Source organism: Polyodon spathula, chromosome 1, assembly GCF_017654505.1.
Source record: "Polyodon spathula isolate WHYD16114869_AA chromosome 1, ASM1765450v1, whole genome shotgun sequence".
Classification (NCBI taxonomy): domain Eukaryota; kingdom Metazoa; phylum Chordata; class Actinopteri; order Acipenseriformes; family Polyodontidae; genus Polyodon; species Polyodon spathula.
Window position 1 is genome coordinate 85,113,153 of NC_054534.1, and position 23,415 is coordinate 85,136,567.

The 23,415-nt window shown below is 37.1% G+C and overlaps 1 protein-coding gene across 1 annotated transcript; it reads right to left on the reverse strand.

Moving 5' to 3' along the window:
- Positions 1-7,050: 7,050 nt before the first annotated feature.
- Positions 7,051-17,217, reverse strand: LOC121323568 (microfibrillar-associated protein 3-like). The gene is made up of 3 exons (XM_041264698.1): positions 16,985-17,217; positions 16,148-16,522; positions 7,051-8,003 (listed from the first exon to the last, which is right to left on the reverse strand). The coding sequence occupies exons 2-3, from the start codon at positions 16,434-16,436 to the stop codon at positions 7,144-7,146; spliced, it is 1,149 nt and encodes a 382-aa protein (XP_041120632.1). The 5' UTR covers positions 16,437-16,522; positions 16,985-17,217; the 3' UTR covers positions 7,051-7,143.
- Positions 17,218-23,415: the final 6,198 nt, after the last annotated feature.

Genomic DNA, 23,415 nt, shown 5'->3' on the forward strand with positions numbered 1-23,415 from the left:
AATCCTTAGCAGACAGGGGTAACACTTTAATTACTTGATAAGAGAACTACAAATGCTTAAGTTAAGCATTAATATATAGTTAGGTGCACATTTTAGTTCGTCGACAGTAAACGTTTGTGTGTTAAAAAATGGTTTTAAAACATACATTTCTTGTATTTCCCTTTAGAAACTATATAAAATAGGTAGTAAAAGAAAAAATAAGATTTTTATCAATGATTTAAAAAAAAATCAACTGATTTAAATCAGCCAACCCTGGCAGGTATCCTTACACTAGCCCCTTAGTTTCTTAGTTATTATTAGTAGTCGTAGTTGTATTATGTCAAAACTCTCAATTTAGTAATTAACTTATTTTTAATCCATGCTGTTGTAAAAAAAATAATTTTTGAAACGTAAATTCTATTACTTCGTTTTTCGTTTTAGATTGACGGGTGTCTGACGTGCTTAGATGGACCTCGGAGTGCAGTTACTGTATGTTTTCCATCACTTTGGTGTGCTTATTCATTATCAGTGCGGGCTGTTTAATAGGCAGGTGCTCTTATATCCAATGGGTGATCTACTGTGTAATCCACCTGAAAAAAAAATCCCAAATCAAAACTATTTATACCGGAGTGCAAGATGCACCATTATTTGTGAAAAGAAAACGTGAAGACCTAAATACTAGAAAGAAATAACTTAGATAGACTTCTTAAATTTTAACTGGTGTTGAAACATTGCCAGTTTTATTTTCCAGATACAAAATAGTGCAAATAAAACACTATGTACAATTTGAACACTGATGTTGTGTACAGCTTGCAACTTCCATACAGCTGTTGCTTTCTCATTATTAATGCAGTACATATTCTTAGTGTCATTATCAGGTGATGCGTCCAGGTGGCAGTTTGCAGTGTGTGCTGGTAAGAATAGGTCCGTCAGCATTGCGGCTGTTTAACAGGACTACAGTAGGATTACACCGCAGCTTTGCTGATGGGAAAGGCACTGAGGCTGGCTGCTGCTAGCGGGATCAAAAAGTCACATCCGTGTTGTGCTCAGCCTTTTTTTCAGATGATGGGTGCTCACTATTTTAACCCTTTCCTCGCCACCTTTGTGGTCTGGAGCTGTTATTTTTTTACATAACATTACTAGATATGTATTAGACAAGGAGACCAACATCTGTTGGGGGTTAGGTTAGGGACTAATTCAATAGATTTTCATGTTTTTCACCTCTCGACTGAAGTTTGAATCCAGCTTAGGTGAATTGACTTTGCTTGTCTCATTCACAATGTTGAAAATATACATTCCAGGTATGAAACAGCCTTAAACTGAAGTGCATTTGAAAAAAATAACTATAGATTTATTGTCTGATAATACCTTGGCATGTTACAAATATAAACTACTGAATTGCATTTGTGGCCTTGCGCATTTAATCCCTCAATGCTGTTCGATTTGAATGTATGCTTTGTAAGTCTTTTGTTATGACACATTTCAATATTTCAGTGGCATGACAGAGACAAATAACAGTTTCATTCAATACATTCAAATCCCTCAAATAAGGATAGTTTTATTTTTATTTCCATAAGGCAAACAATATTTTTGCCCATCATCCCCTGCACTGGAAAACAGTCTGCTTTACCAGTGTGCATTGCTTCATTCCATTGTGTTATCCTTCTACCAGTGGCTCATAGGATTGGAAGTAGTTGCCCTTGTGTTACCAATGCATTGTACACCCATATTTCCAGTACTATGGAGTATCACTGCATTACAGTTTTATTTTTAGGTAAGGGTAATATATCTTAACTTTTGACAAAGCAAACACCATATGCCATTGTTCATTGTTCTAGCTTGCACAGCACTTCTTGTATTGACTTTCCTCACCGCTTTCTGAAATTGACTGACAGATGAAGCACCGCTGTTGTTTATTTTTCATACTGGCATGATTTTACCGTTAGGAAAACAGGCTGATGATACCAATTACAGAAAAACAGAGCGTGAGTTATTTCTATTTATATATTTAAGTGCTAGGTTGTGCATTTAAAGAATCTGTTCTTTTCTCTCCACACAATTAGTGATTCAGAGATGTGTATTGTAAATCCCCAAATCCTGTCCTAAAATAATGCCACTTCCTCTAGAGGCATTTCAGTACAGGGTTTGGGGGTGCTAAGGGATGCTAAATATACATCTTTAATAGCCCTTTAAATGGTTGTAAATTCCCTGTTTGTCTTATTTTTTGAGTAAGTTTTGTCAAAGCTTATTAGTCAATGAGAAGAAGTTGGTGCTAATGACAAGAAAGAACACGTTAAATGGTTGGGGACATTTAAACAGAGTTTTCTTTAATCTAGTGTAGTACCAGATCCCATGTTTTAAAATGAAAGTTTATCACAGTAACTGCAAAGTGTAATAAAGCAGTGTGAAAGCATGGTAAAAAATAGGTTAGCTTCATAAAGCTCAGAGAGGTACGGTGAAACATATTAAAAACATGGGAACCCATGGGAAACTATGGCAAATGTGTAGTGTAACCATGGAAAAACCATTGTAACTACAAAATTACTGCAAATGTACTATGGTAAACTTTTGTAAGGGAGTACATGTTTATTATAACATGAGTTTCTTTCAAAAGATCACCGTGCACAGCAGACGGGATATAGGGAATAACTTTGTCTTTAATTGTTTGGAGCACTAAAAATAAGCTTAGAGAAGGAGCTGAGAGTCCTTACAGCTGAGGTGACTCGGCATGAAATGGAGTTGTTTGGAAAAGCCTCAGCCATCATCGGTAATGTGAGTATCCTTAGGAAATGATATGTATTGGCCTGCTCTTTTCAGCATGACATCCAGAAATTTGCCTATTTGGACAAGGTGAATTGTAGGTGCAGAACACCAGGTGAACACCGTTCTTTATTTTTTGCAACTGGTAAAAGCAGACTTTACGGTTGCTAAACACGATTTACGGCAGCATTACAGGGGTTTTGCACCTGCAAATCACTTTGCGAGGATCCTTACATCACCCCCTTAATGTGTTGAGAATTTGTCATTTTACGGTACCAGAACTTTTGCAAGATAGCTTGCTTATTAAACGATTTTGGTTATTTCTGATAGTGATATAATTAGGGCTACCAAGGTACCAATATATTGTGGGGTTACATGACCAGTGTCCCACCACTAGTCAATGTGCATTCATGTATTATCAGGCCTTACCCATGTTAGAAGTATTGTTTGTCTAGTTTTATTCATTTTCCTGCTGTTCAGTATTGTAAGATTTAAAGTTTCATATACAAATGTAATCATTAAATGTCCTCTCCCTGAGTAGCTTTGTAGACAGGGACTGGGAAAGCAGGAAGAGCTCTGGTCCCTGTGTAGTTCAAAGGACCCTTTTGTTTTGCAAATGTTGTTAACATAGGGTTTATCACACCCGACGAAAGACCAGTTCTCGCAAACAGACAACTGGGGCTGGTGCCTGCTTCTATCACAAACAAGATAGCAAACTGGTTTATTTTATGACATAGAGAGCAGTTGTACAAGTCTAAAAACCTGGACTGGCTTGATCTTCAAAGACTTCGGCTGGGCGACTCCAAGAAGGGGGGCTCGTTTTGTACCGTATTTAAACAACTGTATTTCTGTATTAAGACACTCTCTTTATCCAAACTGGCATTGAACTTTTATTGATCGATAGAGTCCTGTAGGGTTAAACCTACAGTACTGTATTGCTTTGAAGATTTGTCTGTGCAGTTTGTATGTGGTTATGTTCTGCACTGTGTATCATTGGATTTCCTTTTTGTCTCAGAATTAAACTGTTTTTATTGAAAATCATATTGAGGACTGGAATTATTATTTTTGAGAAATAAACAAACCTCTGTTCTAACATGCAGTTTCTTAATTGCATAATTATCAAGACATGTTTTTCTCTTCAAAAGCAATAACAAAGTTGTATCAGGAACTGACAGTTTGATAAGAACAACATTTTGTGCTTTATGACCAGGGTCCTATTTAAAAAAAAAAAAAAAAAAAAAAAAAAAAAAAAAAAATCAGTGAAAGGCAACATTGCTCAAATGGTACACAGAAATGAAATCCATGGGTACTATAAAATTTAGAGTTGTAATGAGAGTTCTTTTTTCACTAAGCCTGCTGCTAGATGGTGAATCCAATGAAGTCAATCCGGTGACTCCTATTCAAATTACTTCAAAGATGTTAAGAGAAGAAGGTCTGGAGGAAGGAAATTGAAGAAATATAGCCTTGCCTATGTACTTATATTTTCTTTTCCAAAAGAGGAGGGGAAAGAAAGGTATAGGAACAACCGTGCCATGTGATGCGAAAGATGCTGTACCAGCACTATGGTACATGTTCTGAATTGTAGCTTTACTCCAGGTACTGCTGGGCATTGGTGTGAGCATTCTGCGTCTATAAAAGTACTTGTTAACAACAAAGATAGATCTGCTAGAGACAGCACAAAGGAATGGAATAATACTCCATCAACGGGTGTTCAGGGCAAGTTAGCAGAGCTGCAAGGAGAGACAGGAAAGGATGATAGAAAATGCATGGATAGCAGTATAATAACTAGTCAGGAATCTGACTCTAAAGTGTTGATAAATAGTTGAACATTCAGAATACAGCTACAGTTATGGACTAGCAATGTCATACACATTACGTTATACTGTGATTTTACAGTGGATTCAGGCCTTGTTAAATAGACAGTCTACTGTATATTTCTCAAGAGTATTATCTTGAGGGAAAGATTAATAAGTATGCAGTAACATATGGACTTCCAAGGCTGTTTAATACCTTTATCTCAATTGTGTTCTTATGTCCTGGCTTTGTGGAAATTAATCTCATTCTTAAATGTACTGAATTTTATCTACTTGAACCTCACAAAATCTTTAATTTTTTTTAATAAAAATTATATAGCATTATTTTATGTTTACCATGCATTTATAGTTAGCTGTACAAAGGCCCTAAAGTGTTAAACACATGCATTACTATAAGATAGCTTTAAGCCATATCCAAACATCCAGCATTTGCAGTCTGCTTGTTTTATCTGCTAGCATTCTGTTATCAGAGTCTCAGGCATGATTTTATAGCCTCTTGTGTTTCCCTGCCAAGTAGTCTTAGGATTTACCAGTGCAGTCCCTCGGGATCATGTTTGTACTGGAACTTAAGCTCTTTGCACAAAAATGCAATTTGCACCTCTTTTTGTGAGAAGAACACCAAACTGTTAATGCTGCAAAACTAGTAACAAACAACTTTTGAAACCATACATTTAAATTATTTGTTTGTTGTGTTATATTAAGTTTCATTTTACTTTCACATATATAGGTATAGTTTGCACGCTGGTGTTAAACATCTAAATATATTTTCATTATTATTAAAATGGGAGAGTTTGTGGGTATAATGTGTATGCAAAAAATGAAACATGGAAATGTCTGGGAGAGTTCAATACAGTACTGTATATGACAACTAATCAATTTATTGAATAAAAGAGGGATCTGCTGTTATACAAACTGTATTTTTAAACTGTCTTTAATATTCTATTAGTGTTTCTAAAAGCTTTAATTAAGTCAGCCCTTGCCTGTCTTTTTACTGGACTGGAGAGATTTCGTTTTAATGTGGTTGCCCATCTCTGTACTTTCTCAAGAGCAATAGTCGCTTGTTATTGTTTCATTTAACTTCCTCCACACAGTCACCACAACTGATGCATGCTAATTACAAGCTAGAAAAACGTCCCAGTTTTTAGACTAGACTCTAAAAAGAAAGAAAAGATCCTGTTTGACTGCCAACTAGACAGCCATTCAGAATGTGTGCATATGCCCAAGCAGATTTAACCTTTAACAACTTCTGTGGAAGAGGCTTTTTTATGCCCCTGGTAATACATTATCAGTGACGTTCGGCAACGGGTTAAAACAACGAGACTCAAATATGAGGGCTTCCAAAGGCAGATTTTTATCTGTAGTCAATTACACAACAGGGAACCTTTTCATCTCTATAAATAAATAAAGACAGAGCTCACAGCAGCAAAGCACATTAAAAAATATCAAATGTTTGCAATGCTTTCACCTTGAGTGTCGATTTCAGCCTATAATGAAATGCAATATACTCGTCTAACAATGATGTGCGACCAACTTTGGGAATATTTACCATCCACCTCAACTGGTTTTAACTGACTGGGTTTATTTATTGGAGTTGGAAACGCCTGAATTGTTCACAATGCAACAACTACACATGTGGGTGTAGCCTGCCAAGGCCTGTAACAGGATTGTTTTTGAAACGTTTAGGCAGGCTTGCAAATTATATGCCTGTAATTCTGCCTACAGTTGCACTTCTGCCATTGCCCTTTATCCAGTTCAACTTGATATTGCAAGGTAGCAACCTGCAATAAAACCTGAGCAAGCTAACTGGTATAAAAAGATCTTCAAGGGCAACTGATGTTTAATGCTGTTTTTCATGTACACTACAGAACTTCAGCCCCACAAGAAGCAGTCCAAGGGCTTCTAAGGAAGGACACTCAACAGGGTTCTGTAATAATGTTTTTTTTTTAATTGTTATTTTGTTCACACTGTATAATATTGTTTGTCAAGGGAATGTTTTTGTATATATATACATGTACACAAAAAGTTTAAATGACCATCAATGGTTTACGTATCAAGCCCCCAATCAAAAAAATGACCACATGTACTGTTAAACGTAACTTTATTTGACTATCACAGTGCTGCTTCAAGGGCATTATCTACAAACAATTAATCTTCAACCAGATATAATGCAAAAGAGAGAGAGCAGATAAAAGTTCCTGAAGGGAAGGTTACTTATCTCTAGTCTACAGCTCTAGTAAAACCTCTCTAGCAGCTTTCCCATACATGCTCGGGTAGCTGTTCTCTAAAAAATGAATTAAATGTCATTCATTTTGAAATCATGAAGCAACAGCTACACAAAGCAAAAATGTAAAATGAAAAGTGTGAGTTTTGGGCAGTTGAAAATAACACAATTAAATACACTTACATGCTTTGTTGTTTGGAATAAAATAGTTCTATATATATATATATATATATAATATATAACATATATATATATATATATATATATATATAAGGGCAGGGAAAGCATACTCAGGCTTTTAGAATAACCCCATCTGTTTTTGCCTTACATTTTTGGAAATGCATAGATATTTGTTATCGATTTCAAATATTATACATGGCTTTTGGAAATTACTTGGCTATTTGTTTCTGTTTCCATCTCAGATGGCTCTAACACAGCAGTAGGCAGTTCCGGCTCCGATTCTGGTACTGTCTCATCTTCTATGGTTTCCATCTGTAGGCAGTTCTCAGACTGTGTGTCTATAGCCGACATGCTGTCCTTCGCAGACAACGGGTGCACCGACACCTTGATGGCGATGTGCTGTGGGTGTTCGTGCAATGAACCATCATCCGAGTCCCCAGAAGGAGAATTGCTGCGTTTTAAAGCATTAGGGATGGTGTAAACATCCGCCCCACCACCCTTGCCACCTTCCTCCTCTCCCTCCTGAGCCTGCTTGACAAAGGTGTGACGCTGGTCTTCAATGCCCACCACCTCCAGAATTTCCTCCATGAAGGTCCTGCAGTTCATAATGAGAGGTGGCAGCGGGATGCTCCGGGCGAGCTCCTCGATGTAGCGGGCGAACTCCATTGTCTTGAACTGTGTCACCTTGGCTAGTTCCAAGGTCTTGGCTGAGGTGATGATTGGAATCTGCTTTGCGATCTCAAAGGCCTTCTGGAGCTTCTCAGCACCTTCGGTCCGGAAGAAATCGTTGATGGCTTTCTCGGTCTTCTTCAGGTGGCTGCTCATCATACACAGACGGGTGATGTTGAGAATCATGACAATGGTGAAGGCTACAAGGCAGATCACCACATAGTAGATTCCCATGTCCCCTTTGGAGAACACCACTCGCAGAGTCACTGTGTAGTTCACACTGCCATGGATGTTTGCAGCCATGCAAGTGTATTTGCCACGGTCGTCGAATGTGATACTAGTGAGATTCAGCACTCCACTGTCTAAAATCAACCATTTTCCTGCCAAGAAAAAAAAAAAAATTATAAAGTTAGTATTACAAGTTTGTATCCTGTAATTCATAGGGGCATCTTTCCTGGGCACTTAGTTGTATCATCTAAAATGGAAAGTGATGGCTTTCCCATTGATGTTTTTTAAAGCAATGCTTTTATTTTGTCGCTGTGATTTGTCAAACAGAAATCCATTACGGACTCTTTTCATTAGCAAGTCTGTGCATCAGCATTTAATTTGATGGGGGCTAAAGGAGCTTGGTGTTCTGTTCAATAACCCAAATAACTACTGCAGCAGTGGCTGTGTAAATGTTTAACACTGAAACTGCCTGGCAACAATAACTACAGTGCACAAAATATCCACTTCATTTGTATACAGTATGCACTGCACTGGATAGATAAGTTATAATTTACACCTATTACCAGTCTACAGATGACAAATGTACCTGGATAATTTGTGGTTATAGAATTCTTGAGGTGTAAAGATTCATTGTGCATTCCTTTTCAATTATGTAGCTCATTAAACATAAGCTGAACCAAAGAGATGCAACTTGGGCTTATCCTTTCCAACATACTAACATAGGCAAAACTCAACCGAAAGTCTTCTTGTGAAAAATGTACAAAAATACACACCATCTCTCTTGGTTGCCTGTGTAATGTGAAATGTGTAACTAGCTTTTATCATTTTAGAAAATATCTTTAAAATACATTCTACCCATGCTTTGAAAATTTGATTTATATTTGTAAATAGTACATACTACATGCTACCCCAATCTTCTTTTACTTCTGCTATTTAACAAAGTCCATCCCTGTATCTTGTAACACATCATACAAAGTATTTCATCAGGGCCAGAAAATGTCTGGTGATATTACAGATCCCTAGAATGTTTAAACCACAAAAATCCTCATGTCCTTTTTTAAGCAAAAAAGGAAGCCTACTTGTTAAGGTGTATAATGAAAAACGGGTTAAGACACTAAAAGATGAAATCTTAACGGGCTAAACTTTTCGCTATCAATCTGAAAAACTGTACAAGGCCAAGTTTTTGCTCATGCGATGAAAGACAGCACACAGGCACTGCCTCCCTCATCGATCCTGCGTTCCAAGCAAGATCTCTCAATTTGCTTAAAATAAAAAAGCTTGTTAAAGTTTATTATGCAAAAGTTGTTCAATATCATATCAGTGTTTACAAATACACCACACCCCTGTTTTTTACTAGGCTATAATATAAAGACTTTTATTTGTGACCTGCTATTTTGTCTGATTTTAAATCTTTTTTTGTTTATTTTTTAAAAATTGTATGCATTTAATGATTGTTTCTTATTTCTGTAATCTGTGATGTCTGTATGGCCTTTATATTTTTATTGCAGTGTTCTGCAGCGCCCAGTACTGTGCAGTGAATTCACGGGGGCATCAACCTACTGATGTTCAGATTTGCAATGCTTTATTGTATATGAATACTAGTTTACTTTAACCCGGTTAATCCAACATTTTTCATTTGTCAAAATTGAAATATGACATACACTTCAGATATTAATGTTACTTGCAATTACAACATTGCAAAACATGTTTGTACAAGGTAAACAAAAGTACCATGACAATACTAATACTCAGGTTAATAACAGAAAACTGGTACTGATGTTAAGCCTGACATGCAAAGTGAAATTCCTGCACTTGTAAACATTTGAAAATGCACAAAATACCTCAACTTGTGTAGGAGTTTGAAAGCTAAAACTCTTGACTTGTTTCACTTAACTTTGTAAAATCATTGCCACATCTGTTTTAAGTTATTTTCTGCATTCCATCATGATTAAAATTATTGCAGATGTGTTATTTTTAACAGGACTTCTCTTCTTTTTCGCCCGCTACTACAAAAATTATTTTGTTTACAGCAGACTTTTAATGGCAAAAAAATTCAGTGTAGAAAAGAATGTATTGACAGTCATTATGTGCTTCAGTAATTATGCTGCTATATTTTAGTCCCTTTGGTGTCCCTCAGAGCTATAAAACATAAGGCAGGCACAAAGTTTATTAATGAAGATGCACCCCTCAAAATGAGACTGAGCCAGCTGTGAGGTAGAGATAGTGGGAGAATGAAGCAAGATGCAGTGTAACTAATGAAAGTACAACAGAGGTACCTATTAACAATGTACTGTAAACTACTGCGATGAAAATGAGAAAGTAAAAAAAAAGTTGAAAAGTGGCAGGAATCTGGGATCCACTGGATTTTTTGCTCAGAAACCCAAATTAAATAAAGTTAAGATTCCGATTACACCTAAAATCAGAAAGTATACCAAATAACAAGTGAACTTTAACTGCTGGTTTCACAAACCCAGGAGATGCCAATACTTGAGAGTAAAGAAAACAGCACCTGCCATGCAAGGTGAGTGTGTTTTATTTATTTCACTTTTTTAGACAAGTCAGGATGGTAAAATAGGGTCTGTGAAACTTGATGCAAGTATCCAGTCAAATAAAGCTGAGGTAAAACATATATTTAGTTTCAAGTGAAATGTATTTTTCTTAGCTGTGCACAAGGGCTGAAATAAATGTTGGACAGCATGTATTTTCTTTTAATGTTCTTGTTCCTTTGACTCTCAAATGCAGCTTGTTTATGTCAGAAAGTCACTCCCTTTTAATTATTAAAGGTCAAAAAAGAACTATGTGCACTTTCAGTTCTTGTTAATTTCTGTTTTTGTGGCACCTTTCCCCTGTTTTTGAGCTTTAATATTAACAAATAATAATAATAATAATAATAATAATAATAATAATACCTAAACATTGAACCTACAAAAGAAGCCACACAAAACACACTTTCAGTGCGGGTACACACAAGGCAAGAGCTCTTGAGCTAATCATCCACTAGTTTGGGCCTATTTGCAATACTAAGCATTTCATATTGTATTTTTTTTTTTTTTTTTATTAAGTACAAAGATGACATTTTCTGCTTCATTTTATGTTACCATGGAAATAAAATTAAGAAAATATAGTGCTACTAAAAACAAACACTAATTGCTTACGTTGTGTACGTTTAATACAAAAGTTAATTAAAATGACCTTGATTTCTCACTCTGTTTTCCATGGGAATCAAATGTCTGGCAATTTCTTGTTTTTCAAAAGATGCTCGCTTAAACATGGGGGTGTATTTTATAATTCGCTGGATGGCCATGTTTGTCTCCAGCAACACCAGATCACAAAGAAAATGCAGAGGACTGGCTGTAGTTACTGCGACGAGTATTTATTATGTCTGCATGTTTTCTGCAGAGAATATGGCTTTCCAACGCCTTCGAGCCTCTTGAACCATAATCAGGGTTCAATAACTGGTAAGCTGATACGCATGCGGACCAATAAAAAAATGCAGATTTAGTTATTGTTGTATAAGATGCAAGCATAGCGTCAGTATATATTGTTTTACACGACAGCATTTACAATAAATGCAGAGACGTTGCTGATGGTTTGCAGGTGAGCTATACATGCCTAACTTATGGATTATTCCAGGAGAGTGGGGGTCTACAGGCTTTGTCAACAATACTCGCGATCAACCCTCCCGCCCCCGGTTGCTCGCTCTGCAAGTGAAACAGAAAAGATATATTATATATGTATCTTAATTTTTCACCAGCACCTTCCCTTCTGTTCCATTATTTTCACCGTTTTCCACACTGTGAACTATAGAACTGCACCATAACTGTTTAATTCATAGTACTTGTTTGTGGACCAATGAAATTGCAACTTGCCAAGAGAACCTTCTGCAAGCACCAATGGGGTATGTAATGTAAAAACAACCGCCTTAATAAAATTGTGCCTTATCTGCTCAAGTTTTGTTCCGTTTTATGAAAAAAAAAAAGCGGAAAAGCAGAATAACGCCAATCAGCTGAGATACTTAATCTCTGAAATTTGCCACTTTTACCATGCTCACACGGTTTATTCAATAAATAAAAAAAAAAAATAATAAAAAAATGTCCCTACTTACCCTATTTTCTTCCACCAGCGTAACCGAACCACGCATTTTTTTCTATTTGGCCTTACTTTGAATAATGTTATGTAAAGGCTAAACTGAACAGTAAAACGTTTCTGTACACTGAGAACATTGCTACAGCAATAACATAAAAACAGACTCAGCCACTGAAGTACATTGTGCATGTTCTCAAAAGGTTCTGCAAAAGGAATTAGGAAATGTTTTACTGGCAACCTCCAGATCCTAATTTTCTTCCTGCTGAATGCACAAACTACCAAAAACTAGGGGTGTTAAATATTACTTAATAAAAATCAGTTTAAACTATTTGACTTCTATCGGTTAACTGTAGTTACACAATCAGAACAAATACCCTTTCCACATATATTTAGTTTTTGTCATGCTTTGACATTTGTTTACCAAACATAAAGAGGCAGTTTAGCGCACCAACCCTCTTTAAGTGCATCACGACTGTATCATATTGCTGATAGTATGTACGTCAGTGTTAATCTCGATCCACTACAGGGGGAATTGGTTTCACATAAAATAAAACACCATTTAAAAAACAAAATGCACGTTACCATCACATAAACTTAGTGTAGCAATCAGCAATTCATTTTCAAAATTATTATGAATTAATGCTTTGAATCTATTTTAAAAGCTAGTAGGTAATAGACAAGACTTTATTTTTGTTGCTTGAAAAACCACTGTACTCAAAGATAAACACAAATGTCATCTGTTATAGAGCAGCGGTTCTCAAACTTACACAACAGAAAAATAAAAAAAAATTCAAATGCTTTTAGGCTGCCACGGCTTACGCGATCAAATGACAAAGACAGCTTCCTGATCCAACTTCCGATGTTGTCAGTGAGAGAAAAGACAAATATATGTCGTCCTTGGAGTGATGTGTTGGAGTTGATGTGTCAAAAACACCTGCCAGGAAACCATGCAATGCAAGCCATACAGCACAAGCTTTTCAGTTTTTTTTTTTTTTTATCATGCTGATCGGGTCATTATTGTCGGCACTTCTTTTGTTGCCGTGCCGCTCGATACCCCTTCATTAAACTGTCAATTGTTTCATATTTATAAAGCAACTTTTTGAACTCCCTTCACAACAAACTGACATGGCAATTTGGTTGCTAGGTAACCAGTTCAGTACTTTCAGACAAAGGCAGGTAGGGCGAGGTACTCACTGGGAGTACAATTGAGTAAAAAGTGGCAATAATAATACATTAACGTACCTGTTTCTTAAACTAAAATGTTTTTATTTTTATGTCGCAGGTATTCGACATATAACCTCATTTTAACCTCTCCATCTTTACACTCCTCCCTTTTCTATTTTGACACCAGCTGCTGTGCTCTGCGTACGAACACCGAAAATCAACATCTTGAGAATAATGAAAGAATTCCAGCGTTCAGAGGCATTTTTAAAACACAAAAATGCCGGACAGTTTATCAATATGTATTATACGTTAACTGTTATGTAAACACGGTATATATTTATTTATAATTTAACATATTACATCCCTACCAAAAACCCATACAGTAAGTGAACAAAGCTCACTCAAGTATATATCACCATAACACCATATCTAAGGACTGAATCTGGTGTGTGTGATACTGTACAGCAGTATATAAGATGCCAAGGCTCGAAGTTAACATATATTTGGTATCATTTTGCTACCCAAAACTCTTAATTTGCTACTAGTTTATGCAGTGGCATTTTTCTGCTAATGCTGCAGTTTATATGGCCGAATCTGAGTTAACACTTACACAATTATTATTACTTTAAACCACGTACATTATTAGTAGTTTCATAAAGTGGGAAACCATTGCTAATAGCTTCCCGATATGTTGAGGACTGAGTATGGCCAGCCAACTGATCATTTAGAGATCTGTCGAAATGCACTTCAATCTTAAATTCAATTGCAGATATCTCAAACTAACTCGATTTCAAGATATCTCGAACTCATTTAGAGATCTCAAATTCAATCTCAAATTGTCTTCCTGTCCAGTTTGAAATATCTCAAATTGAATTTGAGATCTCAAATTGACTTCCTGTCCAGTTTGAGATATCTTGAACAGCATTTTCACAGGAATTCAATTTGAGATATCTCAAACTAGACAGGAAGTCAATTTGAGATATCTCAAACATAAAGGAAGTCAATTTGAGATATCTCAACATGAGTTTGAGATATCGTGAAAATTGAGTTAATTTGCGATAGCTGCAATTCAATTTAAGATATATTGAAATACATTTCAAGATATATCTAAATTATAATTTGGCTTGCCATAGACCTAGGTTTGTACTGCCCAATGTCAAGTCTGCTTATCATAAGCGGGATTTGGTCTTCATTTTTTGAGAGTCTTGGTTGAAATTTGCATAAACCCCCTACTCTAACATGGGTTAGGCTTGTTTTTTTCTTGTTTGGGCTTGTTTTGAAGAATAAGGTCGTACTGTTTGGACAGTCAGTGGAGTACAAATATGATAGTTTGGGATATTCTGTCTATTTGAAACGGTAGGTGTTTATTTTTTGAATATATATATATATATATATATATATATATATATAAGTCAAATAAACCGCTACCAAATAAGACCATTTTGCTACCTACTTTCCCGGCAGGTAGCAAATCCTCACTGCTGCATTTTAAAGTTAACTTCTAGTCTTGAGTTAACTTCTAGTCTAGTCTAGTCTAGTCTTGCATTCACAAACAAAACAGGACTGAAATTGACATTACATATAGGCTTCCTAAACAATAGAGATCTGAGGTTTGTTTGATGCACAGAAGAAAAACCAAATCTTAAAAAGCCCTGAAAAGGTATTTTTTTAATTTTTACTAACACAATTTAAATAATAATAACTTAAGCAAAAGACGTTTTTGTATTGCATAAACGAAACATAAAGTAGACAAGCTATATATATATATATATATATATATATATATATATATATATATATATATATATGCAGGACTTTCTACACAACTGGTCAAAAACAAACCTGTCGGGGCAAGTCTCTTTTTGTTTCATGTACATTTCAATAGATAAATGCAATTATGAGCCACCAGCTTTCTCTGAGTGATGACTCAGGCAAAAATAGTTATATATAAAAAGGTGACAAACAAAATAGCTATAAACTGAGGGTGCAATGAGTGCTCAACCTACCGTTTTCGCTGCTTATCCAATTGAAAGTGTGTAAAGAACACATTTTTACAGATAAAATAGTTGTTTTTTTCCTGTGCAGCAGAGAAACTGTAAATCACAGTTGAAACAACAACTGGGAAACATGCTTCACAAATGACAGCTGCATGAGCTTCACTTGATACCATATGCAATCACTGGCTTGTAAAACTATTCAAGGGTCAATGACTCATATTTCTCAAGCATGACTAAGCTTACAAGAAACAACTGATTACTGTATCAACCACAGAAATAACACACACACACACTAACGACTCACTGCTGCTTGTATGTTCAGTAAGTTTATAAAGAGTACCCAAATCGAGGTTAAAATGACCTTCTAACGTTCTCGCCACTAGCCTTTCAGTATTTAGTTATTATGCCTCAACTTACAAAAGTTAAGGAAGTGAAGGTTACTTTGAGATTCAGCCTGGCTAGAGATTGTCTGTCTGTCTTGATGAATTTCTCTGGAGGTCACCAATCCAAGTAATTACCAGGCCCATCCTATCTGGTTATCTGAGAAATAAGAATCCAAGAGGAATTGGTTGACCTACAACCAGAAGCAAACCGTTTCGTTGTGAAATTATCCTACCTTCCTTGGAATGACATACAAATAGTCAGACTCCTTCTATCCCCAGATACTCTCAACGACCCAAACAGGTTTAATCACATTTGCTTCTTTAGATAGAAGTATGTGACTCTTCTCTCCAGTGATGTACAAGTTACCTTAATGCCAGGGTGCAGGTAGGTCACCGCTGTATCAGAAATTCGTACCTACAGTCACTGATTTGTTGAATAGACCCGATTTACCATAACTTCACATATACTAACACTAACCAACCCCAATGTTATGCAACTTGAAAAATTCAGCAGCAAGTAGTTTTCTGCTTACAAATAAATACTGACAATATTATATATTTACCTTCTGTATTTATGATTTTCAGAATATTACCTATAAAATGTGAGCGGGGGGGGGGGGGTTATTACGTATTACAATTTAAAAAGTCAACCCCTCATTGACTTACCGTCTTCATCCATGTGCAACAATTTACGGTTCGAGTTGTACCACTGAAAATGTGGAAAGGGGTCCCCGGTAACGTTACAGTCTATGACGACATTATTTCCTTCTCTGGCTATGATTTGAGTGATCCTTGACATAACAACAGGAACCGATCCAGACTCCATGCCGGTGCCATCGAGCGTACGGTTCAACTCCGGTGATGAAGCTACAGATGTCAGCACAGCTGAGAGACTTACGGTGGTTAAGAATAAAATAAGAAATGTTCGGGTTTCTCTATTCATTTTTCTTGACATGACTGATCAGATGCTCAATCATTCCACTCGTGTCAGTATGTCAAATCTGTGGCAAAGCCAAATTCTTTTTTGAATCCCAAAAGATCCTAAAATAAATAAATTAGGAAAACGTTAATATTGCTGCACAACATGTTATTATTCTAAAATAAGCATAAACCAAACAAAAAACGTTCTAGTTTTGAGGATCCCCAACCCTTTGTAACGCACAGAAGGGCTAGCAATTGCAGAACGTGTCAACCCGTTTAGGAAAAAAAAACAAAAAAAAAAAAAAAACAACAACAAAAAAAAAAAAACAGAATATATCAATTAAGAATAACAATAAAAATAACCCTTTTAACGTATCTTGCTAAAATTAGCTTATTGTTTCATCGTAAACAGTTTATCATAGGTTTCAAAGTATTAAATCCTAATTTCAGTTTGCCTTCCATCTCTGTGAACACAGTTTAATGATGATGCAGCCATGCAGACTACCACCAGTTCTTAATACGCTGTTCTGTTGTGAAACCTAGCCATAACTGCTAAATCATAGATGGCTATATAGTACTTACGGTACTAAAAAGCTTTTCTTCTCGTTCGACCAGATACCATGTTTCTTGGGGTGGAATACCGAGTTTGTATGATATAAACGTTACTTAAATAAACTAACTGAACCTAGTCATATTACAGGTACTTCTAATGCACTTCTGTATGCCTCTCGTTCAGGATCTCTGTTCAATGCAGAAAATGAAGGTCATAATCCCACTGAGCATGCTCCTAAAACAGCCAACCGCAGCTATGGTGTCGAGTTTAGTAGAATCATTTTTTTGAGACCGACTCTGAAACGGGTGTACCTATATTTTGTATGTTTTTTTTTTTTCTTAAATATACTTTCACAGAAAACAATGCCATAGTGTACGAAATCTGACGCATGCACTTTCCACCACTCATTTTCACGGCCACCCTATCAGTGCGTCTGACCATTTCAGTCATCAATTTAAACGTTTTGCTCCAGCACACTCAAAATGATAAACTGTTCGTAATTCAATTGGATAACACATTTAATTTTAACTACTTGGAAACACAATTAGCCAAATTTTGTAACAATTGTAGAGAAAATGTGTCAAAATTTGTTTCACAAAATAGTGTCATGAATTCAAAACTTTTGTCAACAAAACTTTTGGACCAGCATTTCTCTAGATATATGCAAAAGATGGGGACGGAATGGTGTTGTGTTCTCAGTGCCTGATTAACCTAAACACAACTAGGTCAGGGTCAATCGAAGTCTAGTACCTCGTTTCCATGGACAGCCAACAAATTGGTCTGAATTCTCCCATAACTCGAGCTGACGGATAACTCGAGTTGGTGAAAAATGTGGCGTTTCCATGCTTTTCTTAATTAGTTGGCGAGGAAATACTACCAATTATCCCAGAAATACTTGCGAGTTAAATGTCAAGATGTGAAATCCCCGCAGACGGTATTATAATAATACTTACACCAATCAAATGGTTGCATACAGTTCTAGCGACCCCTCCCTTGGCAGACTGGTATGCAGAACAGGTTAAAGAAGCGCCGGGCAAGGGAAAGAATATGTCAGACGTCAAAGTGAATATGAGAATGGCAGTAATGGTGCCAATTTGCTTGAATTGAAATTGATCTCATGCGATCAGAAACCCAGAGGCACTATAAACTGCGCCAGTTCTTTTTTGTTAAGCATTTTTGTGGTCTTTTTTTTTGGAAAGGGTTTAATTAAGTAACACCCACTATTGTTTATAACAGACTTGTTGCAAAGTCAAACATACTGGTTTATTGTTATGTCGATGCGTTGTAGATACTATTACTGAAGACACCCATCGTGCAGATATCACACAGTCCATAAACAAAACAAAATGTTAAAATAAATTAGTTCTGCAACCTATAAAACTGAACTGATTTTACCAGTGCTTGCTAGTGTATTAACCAGTTTGAAATTATTTCGAAGCAAATTAAATCATTTTTGTTTTGGCTTAATATTCAAGTTTTCACACGTGGCAATACTGTCCTACAATTACATGGTACTGTGATCATTCCACTGTGTTATGTTGTGAACCATAGCTAAGTTTTAAAACAGAGAGATAGTAAATGCTTATTGTAAAAGTTTACAGTTACCATAAAATTAAGGGTCATATAAGAACAATAAATACAGTAACTGAAGGCTTTCCAATGACATTATAGATGCTATAATTATTTTAATGTTTTTGGAATTAAAACTATAAATGCAAAACTGTGTTTTCTTTGTGAACGTGCTAAATGAAAAATGACAATTCAAAAACAATCAAAATCCCTCAAGGTAGAAAATCCTCAGAATTTAATACTAGCCAAAATGTCCCTTTATACGGTATGTTCCCACACCCCTACAATATTTTTGATTGACATTTTATGATGTAATTTCCTCCCATCCTGAATTCAGACTTAAGAATTCAGGTCAGCCTGAGGAGTGAAATCGGACCAGAGAATTCAGGCTCCTACCTGGATTTGGAGCCAACTCGGGTAATTTAAAAACATGAAAATGGAGGTATGGGGGCAATTCCATTTTGAAATTAGAATTAGTGTTTGATTGAATGACTGGTAATTGATTTCCCAGCTGCAGTAACAATCTGGCATATATTGGTTCTGGACTAACCAGGACAGTTTGGGATGTTTCAGTTTTTAAATACTCTTAATCTGTTTTCTAGGATTACAAGAATACATTGTGATACAAGTTAAAAAAAAAAAAAAACAATTTTACTGTCCTGATGGAGCCACATAACAATCCTAATGAGATACAACGATTGTTGAGGACTCATTGGGGCAATTTTAATGGAAAAAGAAGAATAAGTCTAACCTTTTTTTTCTCATTATTTTGGTAGTACTTTCAGGCTGCATGTGTTTCCATGTGGTTTTCTTTTACCAGATAAACTCTCCTTCCAAATGCAAACAACCTAATTAATATAAAAAATATGGGAGGGTATATTTAAATGTCTGTGTCTGAGATACAATTCAGCCTTGCACAACAACTGACATCACCACACTGAGAGCAGATGACACTTGTGTGGTTCTCCTCATTCACAATTTAAAAACTTTTTTTTTTTTAGTTTTATTTGTCTTTCTTTTTCTCCCTGCACTTGCTTGTGCTTGTTTGCAAATGCAGGGGGGGGTTATTTGTTCTTTGTGTTCATTTAATTTATTCTAAAAGGTATGTGTTTTCTGTTTATTTGTATTCTCTCTCTCTCTCTCTCTCTCTCTCTCTCTCTCTCTCTCTCTCTCTCTATCTCTATATATATATATATATATATATATATATATATATATATATGTAATTCGTTTTAAACCTGCAATTCTGCTGTGCGCAGAATGGGGGAGAGGCAGGAAATCAAAGCAGGCTGTGTGCTTTAGTTTGGGGTGTGAGAGCACCACGTTCTTGCCTAGTGTGTTTCAACCATATATACCTTACAGATATGTGTTAAAGTCATACATAGAGTAAGAAATAAAGACAAACATAAGACAGAGGTGAGTTGTAACTGCATAAGACTTTAAGAAGATATAAGTCATAGTTAAACTGAAGACTGTTTGTATGAAGCTGTATGGAGTTATTGTTGTTGAACATATTGCTGTATAACAATGGAAGGATTATCCACCTGTTTGACTGCCATGTATGTAAGTAAATAAAACTTATTGTTTCTGAAGTTTGAAAAGTCTATATGCCTGTATGGCAAAGTGCCTGCCCCTGTGTGCATTTTCTGTTAAATGTTGTGTGTTCGGTGAGTGGAGAACGGGATTGGAGACGGAGGTAATAATAATAATAATAATAATAATAATAATAATAATAATAATAGTTAAAATATCTGCTCACCGTGTTTTGTCTGTATAGTCAGTTTTGTTTGTCTTTTTTTGTTTTGGTGAAAGTGCGGTGTCCTGCGTTTCTGTTTGTCTTGCAACCTTTTATTTTCTGACTGTTCATTTATTAAATGCTGAGTGGTACCAATCGCTCAGCTCCACCCAACTCCACCTCTCTCTTGTTTATTTCCTTTTTCCTGTTTCTGGTCTGAAGTCACCCACTCCAGCCATCTTTGTGATACGTGGTGTCAGTGTGGGATTACCAGCACCTCCTAGACGCAGACCAGAGCAGGAACCACAGTTTCTTGTTTAAAACAAAAAAAACAAAAACAAACAAAAAAAAATGTCAGAAGACGCCATCAGGTTGAGGGACTGGATCCAGGACAATGCTGGGCTGGAAGCTCAGTCCATACCCATAGCCATCCGGGTCCTGTGACTGATGGACAGGGAGTGATGGAAGACGTATGAGAGGGAACACACCCCAAACTCCCTGGAGGAAGGGGTGGAGTTGGTCCTCTGCTACCTGGAGGCAGCTATAAATAGAACAGCAACCCAGGTAGCAGGGTCTCCAGCGCCCAGACGGGGCGACCACGAGAGTCCAGCGCCCAGACGGGGGGACTGTGGGGATCCAAAGCCCGAGAGGGAGCTGTTCCCACTTCCACCAGCAGAGGGTGAGTGCCTGCTTGTATCACTTCCCCTACTGTCACCACCTGGAGGAGAGGAGCAGTTGCTTCCTCTGCCTCCATCACCTTCCCCTGTAAGTGAGGGAGAGCCGCACCAGTCCCCTGCAAGTGAGGGAGAGCTGCACCAGTCCCCTGTAATAAGGGTAGACTACATGCCACTCCCACCTCTGCCGCCAGGAGACTACACACCGCTCCCAGCTCCGCCGCCAGGAGACTACACGCCGCTCACACCTCCATTGCCAGGAGACTACACGCCTCCGCCACCTCCATCGGCAGGAGCAGAGCAGCAGGAGCTGCCTCTGCCTCCGTCACCTCCACCAGCAGATGGTGAATGCCTGCTGGGTCCCCGTCCACCGGCAGAGGATGAATGCCTGTTGGATCCCCGTCCACCAGAAGAGGGTGACTGCCTGCTGGGTCCCTTTCCACCAGCAGAGGATGAATACCTGCTGGTATCACTTCCCCCACCAGCAGAGGATGAATGCCTGCTAGTATCACTTCCCCCACAATCAAGAGGAGAGGAGCTGGAGCTGCCTCTGCCTCAATCACCATCAGGGGGGAGAGGAGCAGGATGGGATTGGAATGGAATGGGATTGGAGACGGAGCTAATTATAATAATAATAATAATAATAATAATAATAATAATACTATTAATAGTTAAAAATATCTGCACACCGTGTTTTGTCTGTATAGTCAGTTTTATTTGTCTTTTTTTGTTTTGGTGAAAGTGCGGTGTCCTGCGTTTCTGTTTGTCTTGCAACCTTTTATTTTCTGACTGTCTGTTCATTTATTTAATGCTGAGCGGTACCAATCGCTCAGCTCCACCCAACTCCACCTCTCTGTCATTTATTTCCTGGTTCCTGTTTCAGGTCTGAAGTCACCCACTCCAGTCGTCTTTGTGCCTGGAATTGTTTTATACGAAATAAAAAGTTGAACTAATATGCAAAGCACAGTAACTGGATGATGGATTGTAATGTATAAGTAACCTTCTACAAACTCTGAAATGGTACATTTGTTTATTAAGAAGCCACCGCACATTTCATATTTTCTTCATTTGTCCTGGTGATGTATTTCGAGCTTGTAACAATTCTTCATGTGTTACAAGTACTGCTTGTACCAAAATCTCCAATTCCATATTGGTAAATTTCAGTTTTCGCTTCTGAGCATCCTCATCACCATGGCTAGTACCAGGCTGAGGTCTTTACCATTCATTTTCTTTTGGAATGTGTAGCCTACACACACAGGGTTGACCCAAACCTGCTATATATTGTTAGAGTTGTGTAATTCTCCACCACTAATTGAGGTGAGGGGTATTTAAATTGGTTGATTGTGGAATTGCCTGCTTTACCTAATTATTCTTATAAAATAAGTTGTGAGTGCGGCTGTACTGAATACGCACATCACGTGGCTTTTTGCGGTTGGTTTTTCCCCTTTATAAATTTGGGCCTGAAAGTGCAGCCTTTTTTTAATAAAAAAACAGACATAGTGTTACACAAATAATAATAAAAAAATAACAGGCCACAAGAAAGTACTGTACACTCCTTGTATTATTTGCAATACATTTTGACTGCATATATAGTTATTATAAACCTATTACAATGCTATTAATATTATTAGTCATTTAGGAGATGTTTAGGTCGGCCAGGGTATCCTCGACACACTGCGCACCAGCGACCCCTATAGTCTGGCCAGGAGCCTGCGGGCATGCCTGTAAGCTGCCCAGAGCTGCCCAGAGCTGTGTCCTCTGACGCTGTAGCTCCTGGGTGGCTGCACAGTGAGCCTGCAGTGTGAAAAAAAGTGGTCGGCTGACGGCACACGCTTCGGAGGACAGCGTGTGCTCGTCTTCACTGCTCACGAGTCAGCGCGTGGGTGGTAGCGGTGAGCTTAGCCTAAAAATAATTGGATATGCCAAATTGGGAAAAAATAATAAAATAATTGGCCATTACTAAATTAAAAAAAAAAAGAAGAAAAAGAAGAAATACCTTAAGCTGAATTCCGCAGTGACAGTGCAAGGCTCTTGCCAGTAGAATATGGTGTGTGTGTGTGTGTGTGTGTGTGTGTGTGTGTGTGTGTGTGTATATATATATATATATATATATATATATATATATATATATATATATTTGAAAAAAACTAAAAACTACTGTTGTGTACCAAAAGGTGAACAAAAATATGAACAGTTGATACAAAAACTAGACTATCAGGACGTTTCGGACTACAAGCACAAGATGTTTTGGACTAAAAGTCTTAGACATGTTGCATTTTTCTACTCTGATGCATTATGAGCATCAACAATTTACTCAAAGCCTCCACTACTGTTTTCTACTGTTATAACAACCTTGACTGAGAGTGTAATAGCTTGCATCACTCGATTTTCAAGGTGTGGTATCCGAAGCATAATCAACAAGTACAGAGAAACATCTGTAATTGACAAACCCAGGACTGGAAGACCCAAAAAACTGTCTAAC